Source organism: Callospermophilus lateralis, chromosome 15 (genome assembly GCF_048772815.1).
Source record: "Callospermophilus lateralis isolate mCalLat2 chromosome 15, mCalLat2.hap1, whole genome shotgun sequence".
NCBI classification, from domain to species: Eukaryota; Metazoa; Chordata; class Mammalia; order Rodentia; family Sciuridae; genus Callospermophilus; species Callospermophilus lateralis.
The window spans coordinates 55,747,993-55,765,611 of record NC_135319.1 but is presented as its reverse complement, the minus strand read 5'-3'; the positions used below and the strand labels follow the sequence as shown (position 1 = coordinate 55,765,611).

The 17,619-nt window shown below is 33.3% G+C and overlaps 1 protein-coding gene across 1 annotated transcript in view; it reads left to right on the top strand.

Annotated features, from left to right (window-relative positions):
- The window catches only part of Grid1 (glutamate ionotropic receptor delta type subunit 1), a 695,729-nt gene that overhangs the window by 588,966 nt on the left and 89,144 nt on the right, over positions 1-17,619 (top strand). The window contains exon 12 of the mRNA XM_076834762.1: positions 143-281. Within this exon, the coding sequence (XP_076690877.1) occupies positions 143-281 (139 nt within the window). The remainder of the gene's footprint in view (positions 1-142; positions 282-17,619) is intronic.

Below are 17,619 nucleotides of genomic sequence, written 5' to 3'. Positions count from 1 at the left end.
ATGCCCAGCTGGCAGTCACTCCCCTGATCCCCAGAGCATCATCAGTACCAGTCTGTGTCCCTGGCCACAGGGGGGAGCATCTCCCTGGATATGGGAGTCAGCGTGGAAGCACTGGCCAATCCACTCTGCCTGCCTCCTGCAGGTGGGGAATCTTCGGTGAACTCCATGGCCATGCGCATCGTGATGGGCAGCTGGTGGCTCTTCACCCTCATCGTGTGCTCCTCCTACACAGCCAATCTTGCTGCCTTTCTCACAGTGTCCAGGATGGACAATCCTATAAGGTAAGTCTGTTCCTCCTCAACCTGGGAGCATCCGCTCTGAAATGCCTTAAAAGGTTATAACTCTGTTGAGGGTAACCTTGTGTCATAGAGAACCTGGAGGCAGAGGTAGACTCAGATTCCAAAACGGCAATTGGATGATCAGAATATTTAGTGCATGAGAAGAGCTTCTTTCTTGTATTTTATTTCTGCACACTTACGTAAATGTATAAAATCATGAAATAATATCCGTCTGAACATTTAAACACTGCTTACAAAACTAATAAATCAAAACATTGAAATTATCAAATTAAATATCCTCAGACATTTAAACATTGATTGCAAACTCATTTAATCAAAAATTTTACCAACATTTAGTTAAAATTAATTAAAATCACAAGTCTAATATATTTTTCAAATATTCAAACATTTTAAATTAGAACACTTATTTTTGCTTACATTCACAAAATTATTATTCAAATTGGCTAAATTTTCCCTCTGTTTTTTTTTACAAAATGTTAAAACTATGGCATAAAAGAATGAATTTAATATACTGAAATAACACTTGGAAATGCTTTTATTTTATGATCAGATTCCCAAATATTGTGTTAATTACAAAGAACTTGGAAAAAGTGAATGTGCATTAGATATGTGGTTACCAAATGACTATAGGCATTGACTTTTTCTGCATTTCACTGGGTTCAATATTGGCTTCAATAATATCTCTCGCTTGAGCCCTGGTTGTGGTTTTCATAGTTCCTGCCTTTTGTAGCATCTCCTTGAATCCATCATATGTGATATAATGCTGTCCTTGCTGTCATCACACTGGTCCTTTGGATGGGCAGCTTTATCAAGTCACCCATTCACTGGCTTCTATGGCTCCCAACTGCCTATTTAAAAGAGTTCAAATTCCTAGATTATGATTTGATAACCAATATGATATTATCTTATATCTTCATTTGATAGAAATTTTTACTGACATAATTATATATTCACAAGGAGTCATAAGAAGTAACCCAGTGAGGTCTCCTAGGATCTTTTACATAGTTTTCCCCAATATAGCATTTTGCAAAATTCTGTATTATATGTATTACATTTTACATCATATTGCATACATTATATATCATAACTAGGATATTGACACTATACATTTGACTGATTTCATTCATATTTTGCTTTAGTTATACTCTGTGTGTGTGCATGCGCGTGTGCATGTATTTGGTTCTGTATAAACTTGTGTGTTCACTATCACAGTAAAGACACTAAAGAGTTCCATCACTCCAAGGGAAACTTGCTTAATGCTTTGATAACCACACCCACCCCCTTACCATTTCTTTCTCTCCCACCAGGTCCCTTACCCCTGGCAACCACTGATCTTCCTACATTTCTAAAACCTTGTCATTTCACACTTTATATAAATGGAATTATACCTTTCAGCTGTGAATGTTTTACTCAGCATAGTTCCTTAGAGATTAATCCAAGTTGTTGTGTATATTCACAGTTCATTGCTTTTTATTGATGAGTAGTATCCCATGTACCACAGCTTGTTAAACCATTCACCCGCTGAAAGACATCTGGGTTGTTTGCAGTTTGGGGCAATTATGAATAAAGCTGATATGAGTGTTTGTGTGCAGGTTTTTGTGCAAACATGTTTTCACTTACATGCAATGAATACCCAACAGCTCAATTGCTAGGTTGTATGATAATTGATGAGTTTTATAAGAAACTACAAAGCTGCTTTCCAGACTGTACCATTTTACATTTCTTCCAATGATATAGTCGTTATCTTATTTCTCTGCATCTTTGTCAGCATTTGGTGTTGTCACTATTTTTCATTTTACCATTTTGATAGGTATGGAGTGAAAGCTCATTTTGTTTTTAATTTGCATTTCTCTAATGACTGATGATGTTGAATACCTATTCATATGCTCATTTGCTTCAGTGAAATAGATTTTTTTGTAGTTTTCCTATTTTCTAATTGGTTTGATGATTTCTGTTGAATTTTTAAAATTCTTTATACATTTTTGATAGTAGCGCTTTGCCAGATTTGTGATTTCCAGGTATTTTCTCCCACTCTGTAGCATGCCTTTCCAATTTAACAGGGTTTTTCACAGGAAGAAAAGGCTTAAATTTCAATGAGATTCTATTTAGAAATTTACTCTTTCATAAATCATGCTTTTTGTGTCAAGTCTTTGGCCTAGACTCTGAAGATCTCCTCTTACTACCACCCAAAAATGTTTGTTACACTTTTCATGTCCATGTACAATCAGTTCTGAATTAATTTTTGTTTAAAACTGAGGTTTAGATTGAAGGTTTTTTGTTTGTTTGTTTGTTTATGGATACCCAAATACTCCAATGCCATTTGTTGAAAAGGCTATTCCCAATGTAGAAACTATGAAGTAATTACTAAAAAAGAAGCTAAGAAACATTATGATTGCCTACATGCTTATCCTTTAGCGTGTGTTTGTGCTTGGATGTGGTACAAATCTGTATTAGTTGGAGTTCTCTAAAGGAACAGAATCAAGAGGAAGTATGAATATAAAAAGGGGATTTATTAAATTGGCTTATACAGTCAGAAGCTAGATAGTCCACAATGGCCGTCCGCAGGCTGGAGAACTGGAGGAACCAGTAGCTCTAAAGTTTAAGAGACTGAAGCCTCAGAACAAGAGGGATCAATGGTATAACCCCAGTCCGAGACCAAAAGTTTCTGGAAACTCCCCGGAGAATCACTGGCAGAGTCTGCTTTGGAAGAATGGAGGAGCAAGAGTCTGATATCCTCAGTCACAGTAGCCTTTCAAGAAGAATCAAGCTTGCATCAGCTGCTGCTTCCTTGTTCTTCCAAATTTTATTCCTTCTAAACTTCCAACCTGTTGGACAATACTGCCCACACTTAGGGAGGGTCTCCACTTCAGTTCCCTATCCCACATGCCCATAATTCCTGGACATACCTTCATTGACATACCCAGAAGCCTCTTAATCTTAGATATCTCTTAATCCAATCAAGTTGACAATTCAAATTAACCATTACAGAACCTTTAAGATCTACTGTCTTAGCAAATCTCAAGTAAAAATACAGTATTATTAGATACAGTCACCATGCAGTGCATTAGATCTTCAGAGCTTATTCACCCTACCTAAAGAAAAGTCTGTGCCTATCCACTTCCTGCCCCTAGTTGCTGGCAATCACCATTTTACTCTCTATTTATATGACTTCAACTTTTAGATGCCACTTTTAAATGAGATCAAATAGCATGTTTTCCCATGCCTGGTTTATTTGACTTAGCATAATGTCCTTTAGGCTCATCTATGTTGCTACAAATGACATTTTACAAACACACACATATACTTCTTTCATATACATATGATTATAGATAACTATATATATATGTTAATGTGATTACATATATATCACACTTTCTTTATCCATTCATTCATGTATGGAAACTTAGTTTGGTTCCATATCTTGGCCATTGTGAATAATGTTTCCATTAACATGGGAGTGCAAATATCTCTTCAAATTTTGATCTTCAAAATATTGACTTAGTTTCATTTGGATATATGCTAAGAAATGAGATAACTAAAACATAAGTAGTTCTATGTACTTTATATGGAAACTCTGTACCATTTTGCATAATGGCTGTACCAATTTACATTCTCACAGTATACAAGTGTTCCTTTTTCTATATCCTAGATGTCATTTGTTATATTTTAGCTTCTTCATAAGAGCCATTCTAATAGGTATAAGATGATAGCTCATTGAGGTTTTGATTATATTTATCTGATAACTAGTAATATTGAACACTTTTTTGTGTAACTATTGGTATTTGTATATGTTTTGAGAAATGTCTATTCAGGTCTTTTGCCCAATTTTAATTGAGTCATTTTCTTGCTATTGAATTGTTAGTTATATATTATGGATATTAATGCATCATCAGATATATAGTTTATAAATATTTCTCCCTTTACATAGATTGTTTATTCACTCTGTAGACAGTTTTCTGGGTAGAAGATTTTTAGTTTGATGGAACTTTTTTCTTTTTTGGTCTATTTTTGCTTTTGTTGTCTATACTTTTGGGATCATATCTAAAAAAGTCATTGCCCAGACCAACACCAAAAACCTTACCCTTTATATTTTCCTTTGGAAGGTTTATGGTTTTAGGTCTAGGGATAAGTCTTTTATTCATTTTGATTTAATTTTTACAAATGGTGTAAGATGAGATTCTATTTTCTTTCTTTTGCAACTGGATGCCCAGTTTGTTCGATGTCTTTTAATGAAGGCTATTTGCCCCATTGTATGTTTTTGGCAACTCTGTAGAAGATCAATTGATTGTAACCACATTGGTAGGTTGCATTTTTCTAGGAATTTACCCATTTCTTGTAGGTTATTCATTTTATTGGTGTATAATTGTTCACAGTTATCTCTTATGACTGTTGTACATCTGTGGTATCAATTATCTCCATTTTCATTTATTTTATCTATTTGACTTTTCTTTTTTTCATAGTATAGCTAAAGGATTGTTAATTTTATTTTTTGAAAAAGCCATTTTTTAGTCTCATTGATCTTTTTGATTGATTTCCTAGTCCCTATTTCATTTATTTCTGTCCTGATCTTTATTTTCTTCTTTCCGATAAATTGAAACTTATTTTATTCTTTTTCCTTTTCCAGTTCTTGGAGTTTTTTAGTTACAGATTTAGGTTTTTACTAGAGGTCTTTCTTTGTTCTTGATATAGTTTTTATCTCACCATTAACTTCTCTCTTAGAGTTGTTATTGCTGCATCCCATAATTTTTGTTCTGTTGTGTTTCATTTTCACTTGTCTCAAGATATTTTTAAAAACATTTCTTTGTATTTCATCTTTGACCCACTGACTGTGCAGGGATATGGTATTTAATTCTGTTCTTATGTTTGCTTTGAGCATTATAATTATAGTCTCTTATGGATTGATACAAACTTCATTTTAGTGTTGCATAAAACTGTGCTTCTTTATTTCTGTTTCATCTCCATCATTTTAGTTCTTGTTTAAAATTGTTGGAGGAAACACTATTTTATTATGTTTCCTTTTTTTTTGTATTTATATACGTATATGTACATGTTTATTTTTTTCTCTTTTTCATCTTGAGACTTGGGTATTTGATTTCCTTCCCAGTTCCTCCCAGTAGATCCTATTGTCTGTCAGATGAACCTATAGTCAGCCAGTTAATTGTACAGGTTAAAAGTTAGGCTGTCAGGGTTCAAACTTTTGTTGTTGTTTTCTTGTCAGTTGAGAAGCAATTAATCACCTTGTATCTCATTTTTTTTTCATTAAAGGATGATAACTTCTTACCTCACAAAGCATATAGAATTCTGCACATTGTGCACCTAATGGTTTTTGAGTGAACTTACTTATTTTTAAGTGAATCTTTCAGTTTTGCTTTCATTAGTTTTTCTTTTATCCATCACCATGATTTTCATTTCTTTTGAATCTTCTACTTAGTACTATTTTTAATATAGTTTTTAGTATATGGACGTAATACCTTTATTTTATTTATTTTTATGTGGTGTTGAGGATAGAACCCAGTGCCTCACACATGCTAGGCAAGGACTCTACCACTGAGCTACAACCACAGCCCTTGCTTAGTACTATTTTAACTTCTATCCTAGTTAACATGTCAGAAATTGACTTGTCTGTTTGTATCCAAGTCCAACTTTTATTTTTATCATATATTGCCTTATGTATATTATAACTCACAATTTCAGTAAGATTCTATTCTTTATCTATATGGAATTGTCATTTTCAAATTAATGTTATCTAACTCAAATCCTAATTTATTGAAAACTGATATGACTCCTTTTAATTGTTATCTTTATGTGTTCCTTAAAAAACATTTTGCATATTTGAATCACTGTGCTTTAGCTATTTTTCTTAAAATCAGCATTTGGTTTTGGATCCAATTTTATTAATCTTGTCTTACAAAGGAGAATGTTTAACCACTGGCAGTTATTGTAATATAAATATATTTGATCTTTTATCATTTAACTTCTGCATTTTAAACTGTTTTACTGGAGTTTAGAATTCTGTTAACATTATTATTGAATGGTTCTCCCCATTCCCCTTGGAGTCAAATATTTTCTTTTAGCCTTCAATAGCTTTCTTTAGTCTTAAAAATATATGCACCTCTACATCTCTTTCAGAATCAACAGTGAAACCATATATTCATCTCATTCCTTATTTCAGATGATGCCAGTGTAACTTTTTTGTCTTCTCTGTTTTCTACTCATTTAATAACTTTTGTTGATATAATATATTTTTAGATTCAGTTTACTACATGGTTCTTTCTTTTAGTTCCTTTAAAAAATAATTTAAGGCATCTGTAAGTTATATATTCAGCATTTATACTCTTTTATTTTATCCCACCCATATTTATGGTTAATATTTAGACTGAATTCTACCTTTGAATGATTTTAATGCTTGTTGAATGCTTCTTCACATTATGATTTAGCCATTCAGTGCACTTATTTATTTTGATTATTTTTGATAAGCTGGAGTCACTTTTTGAGCAATCTACCTAATAAAAGCAGTATAATTTCTAAGCATATCTGAGAATCTTTTTCTGTTGCTTTTACATGTGAATTAAAACTTAGCTGGGTATAATATTCTTGTGTCACAACTTTTCCTCTTAATATTCTGTAGAATTTGCTCTTGTGCCTCCTCTCTGTGGGTAATACTATGGAGAAGCAAGTGCTCACCGTTTCCTTCTTCACTCCTTTCTCCTTCCTCCCTTCCCCTTTCCTGTTCTTCTCCTTTCATCCTCCATCTCTTTCTTTCACTTCTTTCTGTTTCCTCTTCTCTTCTTCCTCCTCCTCATCGAATTCTCCCTTTCTCCTCCTGTTCTCCTTCTCATTTATTTCTTCCTCTCTTCCTCCTCTATTTCTTCTTCCTCTGTCATACACTTTCTCTTTTGTAATTTAAAAAGTTCCACCAATATTCATTAAAGAGTCTGTGTGCCATTAATTCTGCTTAGAATTCTGTGAGTCCTTTTTATATGCAAAAAGAAACTTGGGCTTTGGCTCAGTAATTTTGTCATCTAGTGAGTCTTTTTCATATTATTTCTATCCCATTTACCCTTATCTTGTTTCCAGGAACATTAACTCTTCCTCCAAATCTATTAAACTCTCTCTCTCTCTCTCTCTCTGATAGCTTTCAATTCATATTCCTGTTCTTTTTTTTCATTCTGGGGGAGTTTCTCAGTTTGTCTTCTGTGTTTCTGATGAGATCTCCTCTAGTCTTCTTATGCCTCTCAGCAGTGTTAATGCCTAGATGAATTCTACTTATGTATTTAAATTTCCCCTTTGTTCTTTCTCCCTCTCACTCTTCTAGTACATCTTTTATTTCTCAGCCACAGTTTTAAAAATGGATTTCATTTTTAATTTTGCTATAAAGGATCCTTGATAGAGTGGATATACCTTTCAGAAAATAAAATATTTTCTAAAATCTTACATTTTCTCTAGCATATGTTTTTCCAACACTTTATTCTTCAGGGTCTTAAATGCAATGCCAAATTTGTATATTATCTCTTTTATGTGAAACTTTTCTTTATGTCTCCATGTTGTCTTTGTTGTGTAGTTTCCTTTGCTATTTGGTTTCCTTAGATTTCTTTCCCTGGTCAGGCAGGAAGGTTCCCCTTGGATCTCCTAGCAGTAAACCTGGCTGCTGTTAGAGTCATCTTTTCCAATCTTAACCTGAGTTTGTGAGTTCAGGTGAATACTATGATATACATTGCCATAACTAGTACTGTAACTGGTGGAAAATTTTCCTTTTGAGCTTTTTGCTTCAATTACAAACTTTCTGTCTCTAACATTCTGATTGATCCAGCCTTTACAGTAGTTAAAAAAAAAAAAGTCACAATGTCATTTTTCCTAACCTCCTCCATGCCATTACTATTTTCTACAGTTAACAGACAAAGTACTAGTTGTCAAAGACAAATGCAATGAACTGCATACCTTACCCAGCAGTGCCAAGAGGAACCCAGGGGCTTTCCATTGTTACTACTTTAAACTTCTTTTTCTCTGTGGATATAAAAGGAAATCCATTTGAGATGATGCATTTTCAAAGTAAGATAAATTTGAGTTTCTCATAATTTTCTGTTCTTCCCTCCAGAAATCTCTCAGAGCATCTGATAATGGGTAGCATTTTTTTTTGTTGTTCATGAAACATGATTCCCTGTACCTTAAAACATTGTTTGGTCATTTCAGTAGGTATCTGACAGGATAGATATTTGTTCTTTCTTTGTTAGCATCTTTCTTATTAACCCAAGGAATCTTCAACCTTAAAGTTTCACTCTAATATATGACCATTCAATAATAATTATGTTCCAACCTATCCATATCTATGGTTCATAATGACTGTCCTAGTATTTTGAACTTCCTTAGAAGGCACAGAAAATCCTTGCATCCAAGAGATTATAAAAATCTCCTCAAGGACAAGGATGTACTTAACAATTATTTTAAGCAATTTTCACTTTTTCATTTGTAATAGGTTCACTCATGGAGAAGGGCATACCTCACTTTTGATTCACTCAAAATCTTTGAAATTTACTTTCATCTTTATGACAATTACTAATAGATATTCACATGTTACCATGATGACAGCAGTCATTTGAAAAAGTTGGCATTGACAAGTCACTGGACACCACAGGCAACTTACCTTTTTTCTTTCTTTCTTCCTTTTTTCTTTTTTCTGTACAGAGGATTGAACTCAGTGGCACCTTACCATAGAGCTATATCTCCAGCCCCTTTTATTTTAAATTTTGATACAGGGTCTCACTAAGTTGCTTGGGATGGTCTTGAACTTGTGATTTTCCTGCCTCAGCCTTCTGAGGTACTGGGATTACAGGAGTGCACCATCCTGCCTGATTTAGGCACCTACTTTTATCAATGCTTGCACTTAGAAAATGTTGTGGCTAAAAATCCTTTTTGAGTAGCATTCTCCATTCAGAGGGATCACATTCAGAGGATGTTGGAAAGCAGGGGCGTTGTGACTCAGACAACACAGTACAGCTGTCATGAGCATAGACCCTGAAAATTGACTGGATCCAAATCCTCTTTTCCTCTTACTAGCTGCATGATCTTGTAAAAATCATTTAACATCTCTTTTCTTATCTATACATAGGAGGAAAAAATAATATCTCTCTCATAGGATTAGGGCTCATAAAATAACCTGGAATAGGGATAGAGCCATAGAAATATAAAATATGATTGCTTATTGCTGTTGCTGATGAGGGCCTTGGTAGTTCAGGAAACTGGGGTTGGGGTTCCTAGGCTGAGGAAAGGCAGTGTGACTAGGAGATGTGGAATTGAAGATGATAGTGTAGTGGCTGGGTGCTCCATTGTGGGACTGGGACCAACCAGCTGGATGACGTTAGTCACCTGACCTTTCTTATACATTGTTTCTATATGGGAAACTTAGGGAGACCCAGGTAAATGTCAGTGTAAGATGCTTGTTCATTTGCTCACTGAGTTTGTAAACATCAGATTTGTAAGTTAAATAATCAAATTCTTCCTACAGGTAAATCCTTATAGTCAGATAAAGGGAGATAAGTAATCTGTAAACACACTTTTGTCTTAGGCCCACAAATCCACATGACTTTGCCAGGGGTGGGGGGACCAAAAACTGAATTCAAGGTAGTTTTTCTTCTGTTCATCTCAATGTAAAGATATAATCTTTATGCACAAAGAACTTGCTGCAAACTTAAAACAACAACAATAAGAAAAAATATTCAGCACTAGAGAGAAAGAAAGAAGCAACCAAGACATGAAAAGACATGGAGAAAACTTAAATGCACATTGATAAGTGAAAGTCTTATGATAAAAAGAAATATATCGGGGCTGGAGTTGTAGCTCACTGTAAAGTGCTTGCCTTGTAAGAGTGAGGCACTGGGTTAGATTCTTAGCACCACATGAAAAAAATAGTAATAAAAATAAATAAATAAAGATATTTTAAAGATATATTTTAAAGAAATATATATGTCTTCTTTTAATATTTTCATTAGTGCATTATAGTTATACATAGTAGCAGTTCATTTTTATATAATCATACATGCATGGCATATGATTTATTTCACATTCATCCCTAGCACTTTCTCTTTTTTCTCCCCTCATGCCTCCCCATGTTCCCCTTCCTATACTCTACTATTTATTTAATTTAGCTTTTAATTGGTGCTTTATAGATGTACATAAGGTGATATTCCCTGTCGAATATTCATATATGTACATAGCATAATTTGGTCAATTTCATTCCACCATTCCTTCCTCTCTTGTCCCTTCTCCTTCCCCTGTCTCCTCTTCCTTTACTCCACTGATGTTCCTTATATATCTATAGGACTCTTCCCACCTTTTCCCCTTATTTTGGTCTAGCTTCCACTTCTTTTTTTTTTTTAATATCTTTATTTCTTCATTTTTTTTATTGGTTGCTCAAAACATTACAATGATCTTGACACATCATATATCATACATTTGATTCAAATGGGGTATGAATTCTTTTGTTTTTTTTTAAAAAAATTATTCTTTTCAGTTATACATGGCAGTAGAATGTATTTTGACATATTTTACATACATGTGGTTGTACATGATGTGGAGTTACACTGGTCATATATTCATATGTTAACATAGGAAAGTTATGTTTGATTCATTCTACTGTCTTTCTTATTCCCATCCCCCTTTCTTTCCCTTCATTCCCCTTTGTCTAATCCAATGAACTTCTATTCTGCCCCCCTTTTGTGTGTTAGAATCTGCATATCAAAGAGAATATTTGGCCTTTGGTTTTGGGGGATTGGCTTATTTCACTTGGCATGATAGTCTCCAGTTCCATCCATTTACCAGCAAATGGCATAACTTCATTCTTCTTTGTGGTGGAGTAATATTCCATTGTGTATATATACCACATTTTCTTTATTCATTCGTCCATTGAAGGACACCTAGGTTGGTCCCAAAGCTTAGCTATTGTGAATTGAACTGCTATAAACATTGATGTGTCTGTGTCACTATAATATGCTAATTTTTAAGTCCTTTGGGTATATACTGAGGAATGGGATAACTGGGTCAAATGGTAGTTCTTTCCACATTTTCTGAGGAATCGTTATACTGCTTTCCATAGTGGTTGCACCAATTTGCATTCTTATCACTAACGTATGAGTGTACCTTTTCCCTCACATCCTCACCATAATTTATTGTTACTTGTATTCTTGATAATTGCCATTCTGATTGGAGTGAGATGAAATCTCAGTGTAGTCTTAATTTGTAGTTTTCTAATTTCTAGAGAAGGTGTTGTACATTTTTTCATATATTTGTTGGTCAATCATATTTCTTCTTGTGTGAAGTGTCTATTCAGTTCCTTAGCCAATTTATTGATTGGGTTATTTGCTTTTATGGTGTTGAGTTTTTTGAGTTCTTTATATATCCTGGAGATTAATGCTCTTTATTTGAGGTGCAGGTGGCAAATATTTTCTCCCATTCTGTAGGCTCTCTATTCACATTCTTGATTGTTCGCTTGGCTGTGAAGAAACTTTAGTTTGATACCATTCCATTTATTGATTCTTGCTTTTACTTCTTATGCTTTTTGGAGGCTTGTTGAGAAATTTGGTTCTTTAAGCTGACATAATAGATATTTGGGCCTGCTATTTCTTCTAGTAGGCGCAGGGTCTCTGGTCTAATTCCTAGGTCCTTGATCCACTTTGAGTTTTGTGTAGGGTGAGAGATGTGGATTTAATTTAATTTTTTTTTTTTTAAATTTTTGCTACATATGGATTTTCAGTTTCCCCAGAACCATTATCTTTTCTGCAATGTGTATGTTTATGGTGCCTTTGTCTAGTATGAGATGACTGTATTTATGTGGATTTGTCTTTGTGCCTTCTATTCTGTAGCAGTGGTCTTTGTTTTGGTGCCAATACCATGCCATTTTTGTTACTATATCTCTGAAATATGATTTAAGGTTTGGTCTTGTGATGCCTCCTGCTTCATTTTTCTTACTAAGGATTGCTTTGGCTATTCTGGCCCTCTTATTGTTCCAAATGAATTTCATGAGTGCTTTTTCTATTTCTATGAAGAACCTCATTGGCAGCTTCCATTTATGAGAGGAAACATTTGACCTTTGACTTTCTGAGTCAGGCATTATTAAACCCATCATGCTAAGTGAAATAAGCCAATGTCAAGGTTTTAAAAGGTATTTATATGGATTAAGTGGGGAATAATAAGAACTGGCCAGGGCTATATGGATCAATTTCTTCTTGGAGACTGAATTTAAAGGTTGTTCATGCATGAATCATTGTCACTTTGGATGTGAAGATTCTGCTTTTAAAATTAACATATGAATAAGCACCCTAACCAGTGATAATAAGTAATTGGATATGATATGAATTTAGACTTGTGTTTTGATAGTACAGTATTTTATATGTTCTAATTTGAATGTTTTGGGTGGTCTTTGTGCTTATTAGATTTCCCGTTTCCACTACTCTCTCTTTTACTGGCTTCACAGTCTCACATACCTGTCACATGCCATTGGGCATTCAGGTTTGTAACCTCTTATACAGAAGATGTGAAAGACTCTGTGAGTTAGCAAGTACCATAAATCATAGAACAGCATCACTTAGGTATGAAGTGGAATCTCAGGGCTCATCTCAGATCTCCCAAGTCAGAATTTGTATGTAAATAGATCTCCAAGTGATTTAATTTGTATTTAGCTTAGAAATCAGAGCTTCTATTTATTTAAAAAACTTGAAATGATTGGCTATATCTTGCAAAATGTATTTTAACAGAACATCAATTCCTGCCTTTGAGGCACCACAAACTGGAAAAGGAAGGTGGTGCATATTAATGTACTCATGAAAAGATATTGTGGGAGTTTCTCTAAACACCTTGATGGAGTAACAGGTATGGGACTTGACCTTCCATCATTAACAATTATAACACTAGAAAAATATGCTCTATAGAAGCTTTTTAAGCTTAAAGGCACAGATGGATTAAGAGCAAAGTAAAAAATATATCATGCAAATTGGAAGCATAAGAAAGGTTTATAAAGTAGACTTTATAACATACAGCATTACAAGGGAAATCAAAGGGCATTGCATAATGATAAAAGGAATAATTTTTACCAGAAAGACAACAATTCTATATCTATAAAGATTTATTCTATATATTTGTATATACCAACTTTATGAGGTAAAATCTGACAAATATAATGGGAGTTTTTTCTAAGTACAAAATTCTAAAGCAGTCGAATTTTAACCTCATTCTCTTAGAAACTGTCATAACAAGTAAACAAAAACCCATTAAGACTATAGAAGATCTAAACAATACCATCAACTAGCTTGACATAGTTGACAGTTATGGGACAATTCACCCCAAAATTGCAAAATACACATTTTTTTCAGCTATGCACAAAACGTTCTCTAAGAAAGATCATTTGTTGAGTCACAGAGTTAAATTTTGATAAATTTCAAGAGAGTAAAATCTTATAGTGTGTTCTTAAATCACAATTAAATTGGAAAACAATAAAAATAATCTAAGAAATCTAAGAAAATTTAAATGAGATTTAAGTGGAACAATTCTAAATAACGCATGCATCAAAGGAAAAATACAAAAGAAATTTTTTAAATATTTCTAACTAAATAAAGAAAACACAGCAAATCAAAATCATGTAGCTTATAGTTAAAATAGTGCTTGAAGGTAAGTTTATAGCTTTAAAGTCTATATTAGAATAAAAAAAAATCTTTGTGCTTAAGTTCAAGATTTTTAGTTTCCATCTTTAAAAAATGAACAAGCTTAACTAAATGTGATTTTGAAGAAATAAAGAAAATGTGTGCAATAACATTAAAAATTAGAAACACTAAAAATTGGTTGTTTTGTAAGTTTAATAAAGTTGATAAATCTCAAACAAGACTAATCAAGAAAAGGAGAGAGAACTGAAATTACCAGTATCAGGAATGAAAGTGGGAATTTCCTTATGTATCCTTTAGATAATAAGAGAATACATAAGACAATGTTAGAACAACTTTATGCCAACAATTCAGTACCTTAGATGAGATGGAAAATTTTCTCTCCAAACACACTTTGAAGGCAAACACACATGAAATTCCAGGCCAGATGGCTTCACTGTTGAATGTATCCTACATACAAAGAAATAATACCAATAAACTCTTCCAGAAAATATAGCAGGAGAAAATAATTTAAAAAAAATACATTTAATTAAACTAGTATAAGCTCAATATCAAAAACAGAAAAAGAATATAAGAAAATTATGAAACCAATATCTCTCATGAACTTAGTTTAAAAAATCCTCAATAAAATGTTAACAGGTTGAATTCAATAATATATATAAAAGCTAATACATCTTATGTTTCCATGACAAATAAACTTGTTTTAATATTTGAGAACAATGTACATAAGAAAAATTTTAAAAATCATATGATCATCTCAATTGATGCAGAAAAGCATATGACCCATTCATGAATAAAATTAAATAAAAATGAATGAAGCTTCCACAACTCAAGAAAGGGAATCAGCAGAGTACTGACTACTAATGAATACTTCATGATGAAATCTTGACTACTTTTCTCCCAAGGTCAAGAACAGCATAGAAGAAGAGATTCTCACCTTAGCAACAAGCAATGAAAGAAAGAAATTGGCATATGAATTTGAAAGGAAGTAAAAATGTATGTTATTGGGCATAGTAGTTTTTGTAGAAAATCCCAACCATCTAATAAACTTTAATATAACAAAAAGTTTTCATATGTTGGGGAAACAAAGTTACTATATCAAAAACAAGCTTCTTGTATATATTTGTGACTAACAACTGGAAAACAAAAAATAAAAACTCAAAAGCTATAATGTCAAAAACTATAATTTTACAGAATACATTTTCTAAGTATGTGTAGAATTATACCCTGAAAACTATAAAATGTTTAGAGATTAAGAAAATTTTTTTTCTTTTTTAGAAATTAAGAAAAATCTAAATAAATGGAGATGTGTCTAGTATTCATGGATTAGGAGATTCAGTGTTGTTGAGATGGTGTATCTTCATAATTGAACCATAGATTCAATGAATTACTATCAAAACTCCAATAGATTTTTTAAAAAATAGAAATGACAAGATTAATATAAAATTATGGTAAATTTATCAAATTAATGTACAAATATGCTACAGTGAAATCCACTGTTCTGTATGAATATGCACCAAAAATATTTTTACATAAATGAAAATGAGTAGGAATGATGAAAAGATTTTTTAAAATGAAAACTGAGCCCTATCTGATTTCAAGACTCTATAACGTGGCGGGGACACTGTGCAAATTCTCTGTCGGGCTTTATCTGATCTCATTTTCTAGTACCCTTTCTTCTTCTGCTTCTGTCTGCTCCCTGAACATCATAGGCAGTTTCCTGATTTGTGGCCTTCACATCAACAAGTCTACCTTTTCAGAACACTCTTCTCTCTTCGTTTTACCTTGCCAATTCTGAATCACCCCTCCAGTTTCTGCTCAAATATCTCCTCCAAGTGACCTTCAATTTAAATAATCCCTCTTTATTTTTCTCTTGCATAGATTCCTAGGACTTTTTCTTTCTTAACAATAATTACATTACATTGTGCAGCTACATATTTATATACTTGCTTTTGTTTGGTATGCATCCATACCTCTAGATAATAAACTCCATGAAAGCAAAATTATGAAAATTAAGAGAGCAAAATTCATTGATGGATATTTGCACATGGACACAGCAGAATTTGGTAGATTTATAGATCCAAGGACTGAGTTGGTTTTCCTCTTTGAATAACTAATGCTTAACACTGTGCTCAACACTGTATACACCCAAGATGTGCATTAATTGGTTGAATTGAATTACTGAAGAAAGACTTGTGCTTTTATGTCTATGTAGGATTAAGAACTTAAGCATATTTCAAGATAGTATTTTACTCTGGGAGAAAAAGGTCTTTTCTTGGTTTCATATTTGTTTGAATTTGAATAAATACCTTTGGAAGGTAATGGATTGTGTACTCCTGAGGTCTGACTGTAATAGATAGAGAATCATGAATGTTTCTTTTATTCCCCCCCCCAGGTACATTGGTCAATTTTTGTCAAATAGAGGCTAATCCCTGCAATAATTCCTATTTATTACTGAACCAAATTCAGGGGTTACTTCATACATATGCTTCGTTTAATTTCATTTTTATTGATGCATTGTTTAATTTATGCTTTGTTTAATTTCATTTTTATTGATGCATTATAGTAAAAAATAATAGTTGGATTCATTTTGCCATATTTGTATATGCGCTAATTCCTCAGTCTCATTCCCCTTTTTCTTCAATTTCCCTCCCTTCTTTCTCTCCCTTATCCACTTGCTCTATTCTACTGATCCCCTCTTCTATTATTATTATCATTATTATTATTTTGTGCTTCATAATTATATATGAAAGCAAAATTCATTGATGGATATTTGTACATGGACACAGCATAATTTGGTAGATTTCATTCCCAGGTATTATAAATGCCGAAGTCATGTGTTCTGTGCCCCCTATTCCTTGGGTCTTGCTCTATTTAAACCTCTGCATGCAAGGAGAGCTTGGCTTGGATTTTGTTTGTTTGTTTGTTTGTGGGTTTTTATCTTTTTAATTTATTTTTAGCTTGAGGACAAATATTTATGTCAGGACATATCAGTGTCCTGCCGGGCAGTGTTGACAAGACACCTTGTTCTAAAGGTCACATTGGAGGTTTTCCACAATTTCTGATTTTTTAAATTCTTTTCATTCTTCTGTTACTCCTGTATTAATAGATCCATTGGCATTGTGAGAAATTCAGTCTGCAGTGTATGTACTGCTTCACATTTGAACAGTGAGATTCATTATGTGAAAACATCCAGATTTTATAGCCTTGATAAGTCATCCCTAGGCACAACCTGGCTATAGAATTTGTATTCCTGTTCAGGCTTATGAATATACAATATATTAGTAAGAATTACATAGTTCAGGAAAGTTAGGTTCCTGAGGACCAAGCAGGTATACAGCTCCTCAGATGGGAGCATGCCTGCTTCTCTTATGTCACATACAGAACTTCAGCATGTCAAAGGAACATCAAGGCCATTGACTTCAGCCTCTGACATAGAGGCTGAGTTCTTAAGGAAGTAGAGAGAGCACTTCCACATCCTTCATTTGTAGTGAATGTTGAAGATGCCGAACCTCCTCTATGACTAAACTGGACATGTACAAGGGGTTGGAAAACCCCAAACTTGTATTTTTCCCAACTCCTGTTTTTTGAAAAAATAAATCAATGGACTTTTCTGGAACAGTTTTAGATTTACATGAAAATTGATTGGAAAGTACCCAGATGTCATGTATTGT